This window comes from Chanos chanos, chromosome 6, assembly GCF_902362185.1.
Source record: "Chanos chanos chromosome 6, fChaCha1.1, whole genome shotgun sequence".
NCBI classification, from domain to species: Eukaryota; Metazoa; Chordata; class Actinopteri; order Gonorynchiformes; family Chanidae; genus Chanos; species Chanos chanos.
This window is the reverse complement of record NC_044500.1, coordinates 37,214,743-37,221,222: the sequence shown is the minus strand read 5'-3', so window position 1 is coordinate 37,221,222 and position 6,480 is coordinate 37,214,743. Positions and strand designations below refer to the sequence as shown.

Below are 6,480 nucleotides of genomic sequence, written 5' to 3'. Positions count from 1 at the left end.
GGTGTAGACTTCATGTCTTGGCTGATGCTGTAAAAGGGGCAGACTCTCTTCATTATGCCGTTGAATTGCAAATGAATGTTTTATATATTATCTTTTGTCTATGTAAGCAGACATTGAAGGTTTAGTCATATTCTAAGATTGCTGTTATATAGCCAGACTGCCATTAAGTACTGTTATATAGCCAGACTGCCAGGAAGGACACCTCTGTACAGAATACTAGTACTTAGTATTATTGTATTGTTATTGGTGTAATGTTAATATTATGCTACAGTGTGCCTAGTAATACAATATTCTGTCCCCTCACTTAGACATGAGAGAGTCAAGCCATCTTGCAGGCTCAGACAGCAGCACTAAGAGTGAGTCAGTCTCAGGATATTCCACCTCATGTCTAGAAAACTGTATGAATGATGCAAAACTCCATTCTTCAATGATGGAAATTTCATCCTTTTATGTGGCAGTGATTGCATTTGAGAATATACTGTGGCAGCTCCTCAGCATTTGTAACATGTTGAGAGTTCGTGACAGAGTTGGGAACGACACAAAGTTTACCTCTTTTTGACACACATCAGACCAATCAGTGACCACTTGTGTTCCATGGAAAACGACCCACACCGTGACTGAGCCGTCACAAAACCTCACTGTAGCAAACATGCACTTCAACATTATTTGTTTTTTTTTTTTCTTTTTGGCATGCACCTTAAGTGTGCTGTTCAAGATAGAATGAAGAATGACTCATCTGATTTTCCTACACTGCCCAGCAAACTTTTACCAGTAAATCTGGCACCACCTTACTGGTAAACATGCATTGTTAAGTTGAGTGTGTTAGCAAATGGTTTAACAATCATTCAGACCAGATACATCATATTTGTCCAATTTCCAATGTAATGTCCATATGAACCAATTCACATTGTTCAGTTATTTGAAAAATTGAACCATTTTCAAAGGTTCAACACATCAATAAATAATGACAACATGGCATTCTTAAAAATGTTCCCTTTTCCTAAACGCATTTTTTTCCCAACAAAATGACCAGAAAAACTGTTATCAGTTATTAGTCTATCCACCTCCCCCTCATTATACTGAACTTATCTCTTGTTTATTGGCAAATATTCAGACTATATTGGTATAAATACTCCTCAACATTTCATCAGTGCATTTCCTCTTTCTCTTAAATGAACATCAGGTAAAAAAGGCTTTAATTATTACATCTTTTTAGCTTAAAATTCCTGTTCAGCTTACTGTGTCTAACAAAAATGAAATGTCTTGATATGTGTTTGGTTGTATCTTGATTTTAAGTTTATTAACTGCCTAAATATTAAAGAGGCCCTGACAGTACTAATTACTGCATTGAATGTTGTACCCATCTTTTCTTGTTTCCAGAGTGGGAAGAAGCTCAATCAAGGAAAAGTAATATTAAATACTAGTATTATACCAATCCTCTAAATTTCTACAAAATTCTAGGTGTCACTGTTGATGGTATCTGGCTGAATTCATGACCAGGATGGCAAAACTTACACTACTGGCATGTAAGGTCATTTTAATTTCCTTAGCACTGTAAATTTCTCTACAAAAGGTTTGGTCTTTGATACTACTTATTTCCTTTTTTCTCTATCAGGTTTGGGAGCTTTACTTACGGTTCAGATGGGTAAGCATCTCTACAACATCACATTTTGATTACATTATTTTCTGTCTATGTCTAAACTGGACACATAGTGTGCATAATTATAATAGTTTGTTTTGTTTTACCCCCCTGCCCACCCGCCTTCTCATAGTGGTCTCCACCAAGCTGGTGTGTTACATGACAAACTGGTCGCAGTACAGGCCAGGGGCTGGAAGGTTCACCCCTGAGAATGTGGACCCATTCCTCTGCACACATGTCATCTATGCTCTTGCTACTATCAAAGACAACAAGCTCACAACCATGCAATGGAATGATGAGACCATGTACATGAGACTGAATAACTTAAAAAATATGTAAGCCAATTTACTGTCCATTATCTTTTAAAAATACAATGCTGGTCAGAAATGTGATTACTGTATCTTGTGTACAATTGTAGTTGTATTTAGTTCATTGCTGTTAACAGTTACAAAGTCATGCCAAGTAGTTATCAGAAATGACCTGTTTAAGAGGATCTAAGGCAATTATTTTGATTCAGCATACAGCTACCACAGCATAAAAGATGATGCTTTTTATATTGTGTTTCAAGTGATTGTCTCTTGAAGTCAATGAGAAATCACTGTACAGTTATCTGTGATTGTGTAATCTTATTTTAGCAATCCCCTGCTGAAGACATTGCTGTCAGTTGGAGGCACGTATAATGGTGTGAGTCCGTAAGTATCACACTAGGGTTTTTTTCCAGGATTGTCTACAGATTAATCTTCTTCCTTCATGAAGAGGAATGTTAAGTGTTGTCTAACCTAATACTGTATAATTTGCCGCAATTTATTAGGGATCCATTAAATTTAATACTATTATTGCTATGAAATATAATACCATACTAATATTAGCAAACTTCTTACGGCTTGTTTAAGGTTCAAAATATTAATTGTATCCCTCAACAAGTGTGCTATAAACTTTAACAAACAGAAACTTCATTTCTCTTTCATATATTTCAGATTTATTGACATGGTCTCTACAGAAGAAAATCGCAAGATATTCATTCAGTCAGCTCTCCTCTCTTTGCGTACATATGGCTTCGATGGATTGGATCTGGCTTGGGAGTTCCCTGGACAGAATGGCAGCTCAGCAGATGACAAGCAGAAGTTCACTGCACTGGTCAATGTAAGTATGGTGCAGGTGGAAATAAACTAGGGGGTGTGTGGCCTTAATTATATTACCATACTGTTTGGTCTATATTTACTGGATTCTTTTCTGACTGTCTATAGGAACTGAGAGAAGCCATTGAGCAGGAGGCCAGAGACAACCAGAAAACTCCACTGCTTTTTTCTGCCAAAGTGAGCTCTCTAAGGACCATAATTGACAATGCCTATGAAGTTCCTGAAATTGCAAGGTATTGATGAATTCTCTGAAACACTAATGAGAAACCTACCACATCTTTTATTTCAAAGTCCAGATTTGTAAATACACATACTGTTTTTGCAGACAGTTGGACTTCATGAACCTCATGACTTATGACTACCATGGCTCCTGGGATGATGCAACAGGAGAGAACAGCCCACTCTTCAAGGGCTCATTTGATAAGGGAACAAACACCTACCGCAACATTGTAAGATCAAAGGAGCAGTATTCCACAAAATGAAACAACGTTCATAATTAAAAGAAATCATTAAAATGAAAATCTGGCCCCAGATCTGAGAAAAGACCAGGTGGGAAGGCCAGTTTCTGTAACATTAGATAGGGTTACCAATTTATTATTCCTCTGTGGCTATTGTTTTTGTCAGGATGCCTCAGTGAGATATTGGATTGAGAAGGGAGCTCCAGCAGAAAAACTTCTCCTGGGTTTCTCCACATATGGGCGAACATTCCGCCTTACAACCCCAGTGACAGGTCTTTATGCTCCATCCAAGGGCCCAGCTCCTGCTGGACCTTACACCCGTGATGCTGGCTACTGGTCCTACTATGAGGTAATGTATCATGTCTCTGCATATATTCAGTCATGTTCATTTACATGCTCTATGCCATGACCAATCTCAAAGTTGCAGTGACTTAAGTAATATCAATCCACAATATATCTTCTAAGAAATTACCGTTTAAAAAGGATATTCTTGTCCGCAGATCTGTTGCTTCACATCAAGTGCAACCATGGCATGGAGTGAGGAGCAAATGGTTCCATATGCCTTCAAGGGACAGTCCTGGGTGGGCTATGACAACAAGAGCAGCTATGGTGTTAAGGTATGTGATTGCACTTTATTTAAGAGTAGAGTAATAATGAAGTGAATATGCCATCCTTCACTTTCAAGTGTGAACACTGCATATTGTGGCTGAGCATACAATTTTGTTGTTTTTTGTCATTTGCTCTCTTACAGGCTTCATGGCTCAGATCAAGAAACTTGGGAGGAGCATCAGTCTGGACCCTGGATTTGGATGATTTTAGCGGGTCTTTCTGTTCTGATGGGCTCTACCCACTTATTAGACACTTGAGTCATTCACTGGGTAAATGAGCATAATCAGACTCTCTATACTTGAAACTAATAAATGACAAATAGTTGGCTCATACACACTAAACAGCTCTGCTCACCAACTTTTATATTCCTCTCATAGGATTCCCTGGCAAGCCAACATCTCCAGAAGCTCCACACACAACACCAAACCACATTGCTTCATTCTGCTCTCGTAGAAGTAACGGACTGTACCCTAACTCCATGGACAGGGCTACTTTTTATCACTGTTCCAATGGTTATACCTACATTCAACGCTGTCAACCTGGTCTGGTCTATGACACCTCATGTAAGTGCTGCAACTGGCCAGAAGTTCCAAGCACAAAACCAGAAGTTCTAGACAAAAGACCAGCTCCTATCACGCCACTAAACCACATTGCTTCATTCTGCTCTCGTAGAAGTAATGGAACGTACCCTAATCCCATGGACAGGGCTACTTTCTACCATTGTTCCAATGGTTACACCTACATTCAACATTGTCAGCCTGGTCTGGTCTATGACAATTCATGTAAGTGCTGCAACTGGCCAGAAGTTTCACACACAACACCAGAAGTTCTAGACGAAAGACCAGCTCCTATCACGCCACCAAAGCACATTGCTTCATTCTGCTCTCGTAGAAGTAATGGAACGTACCCTAACCCCATGGACAGGGCTACTTTCTACCAGTGTTCCAATGGTTACACTTACATTCAACGCTGTCAACTTGGTCTGGTCTATGACAATTCTTGTAAGTGCTGCAACTACCCATAGAGGGTCAAACAGAAATCAGCCCAAAACAATTGCCTTTTTTATAAGTAATATCTGTGTTTTTTATAAATTTTATAAGTATTATCTGAAGTATCACTTACTTGGAAAAAATAAAGAAATAAACAACTAAACCATACATGTTTTACGTTGTATGACTCATTAAAGCCTGTCTTTTCTATCCATTTTGTAGATGAACTCAAATACATGTAAACTACATAAAAAGAAACACACAATGTTGCATTTAATGAATACTGACACCTTATGTCAACCTTAGAAGCATCATAGGGGTATCAAATCCCTGCCACGGATGTACAATGTCTCCAAAGTCATATAATGAGCATGGGTTTAACTAAAAATACTCTACACATTACCCTAAAAACTATCATAATGCATTGACATTTCACAACATGAACATATAATTTGTGCGATGTAATTAGTGAGCATCTCTCCATTGGTTTACCCTGCAAGTGGCTTCCAGCAGTAGCTCAGCAGACAGTGGTGGCAGTCGTTTTCTGTGGTGGCTCAGCAACATGCCAGGGAACTGGGAAGAGAGCTGCACCTAAGGCTCGACTGTGCACTCTCCCTTGTCTAATACATCTTGAATACACATATGAGCAATAAGCAGGCTGACATCAGGGGGCCAAAGCACTCACTACAGGGAAGAGACTCTTCCTTTCCTGAAACTACCATACATCCTCAGGTCCAATCACCCACATGCTGAGAAAAGTGATTACTGAAAAAATAGTACAAAAGGCATGCAAGTGAAAAAAGTGGGAGGGGGCCAATAGTCCAAAAGCTCCCGTTGTGGTTTGAATACATCCTTCCAGGCCTCTGTATTGATAAAGAGCAAACTTTGTTAGTATTGCTATACTGAAAACTCTTTATCATTGGTTTGCCAATTCAGTGATGATTCTTCAGTTGCACTTTACAAAGAGAATTGTCCAGCAAAAAGGGCAAGGGAATGTTAAAACTATTGGCCAAGCTGAAAAGAAACAGCAGAGAGAGACGCAGCTCTGCGATTGCAAATTATGCAAAAAAAAAAAAAAAAACCTTCAAGAAAAGAAAGACACAAAATTAGAATGAACTAAACAAAACTAAATAGTTAGCAAACCGAAACAAGGAATTAAAAACTGGGGCTTGGCAAAATGAAATGAAAAGTACAGTAAAAAAAAAAAAAAAAGCAAACCTTAAGAGCAAATACAGGCTAACAAAAGAAATAACAAACAAATAATTTGAGACAAACAACAGTGGATGAATTCTGTAAGTAAACAAGTAAACAATATAAAATAAACCTGCTAAAGTGAGGCAAATTTGCATGCAAAAACATGGTACACTATCACAGCTTAATTTGCTTACCCACAACCAACAACACCCTCACTTTTAAAAATCAGGAAACAACGAGTCAGGTAACAAAAATACAAAAGCTGACAAAACTGGAGAACAGGTCTGTAATACATCCAGAGAGAAGAGCAATTGGTTAGCACCCTGGAATGATTCAATTAATTAATTATACCTGATAACAGTCTAAAGAAGTTTTTCATGTCTGCCAAAATTAAAAGTGGTGAAAGCCTGGTTACTAAGGAAAAGATTCAGATGCCTTCAGACCAGTGGTGC

At 38.4% G+C, this 6,480-nt stretch overlaps 1 protein-coding gene across 1 annotated transcript; it reads left to right on the top strand.

Annotated features, from left to right (window-relative positions):
• The first annotated feature begins 1,501 nt into the window (after positions 1–1,501).
• LOC115815366 (acidic mammalian chitinase-like) lies at positions 1,502–4,869 on the top strand. Its single transcript, XM_030778323.1, has 11 exons — positions 1,502–1,526; positions 1,616–1,645; positions 1,773–1,974; positions 2,275–2,331; positions 2,617–2,782; positions 2,887–3,011; positions 3,104–3,227; positions 3,403–3,585; positions 3,737–3,853; positions 3,988–4,114; positions 4,223–4,869. The coding sequence occupies exons 1-11, from the start codon at positions 1,502–1,504 to the stop codon at positions 4,867–4,869; spliced, it is 1,803 nt and encodes a 600-aa protein (XP_030634183.1).
• Positions 4,870–6,480: the final 1,611 nt, after the last annotated feature.

Bases quoted from the DNA above. Each gene is read 5' to 3' on its own strand.
- LOC115815366 (XM_030778323.1), top strand. From the start codon at position 1,502: ATGGCAAAACTTACACTACTGGCAT. The intron at 1,646-1,772 runs GTAAGCATCTCT...GCCTTCTCATAG, and splicing joins TTTACTTACGGTTCAGATGG to TGGTCTCCACCAAGCTGGTG. The intron at 1,975-2,274 runs GTAAGCCAATTT...ATCTTATTTTAG, and splicing joins CTGAATAACTTAAAAAATAT to CAATCCCCTGCTGAAGACAT.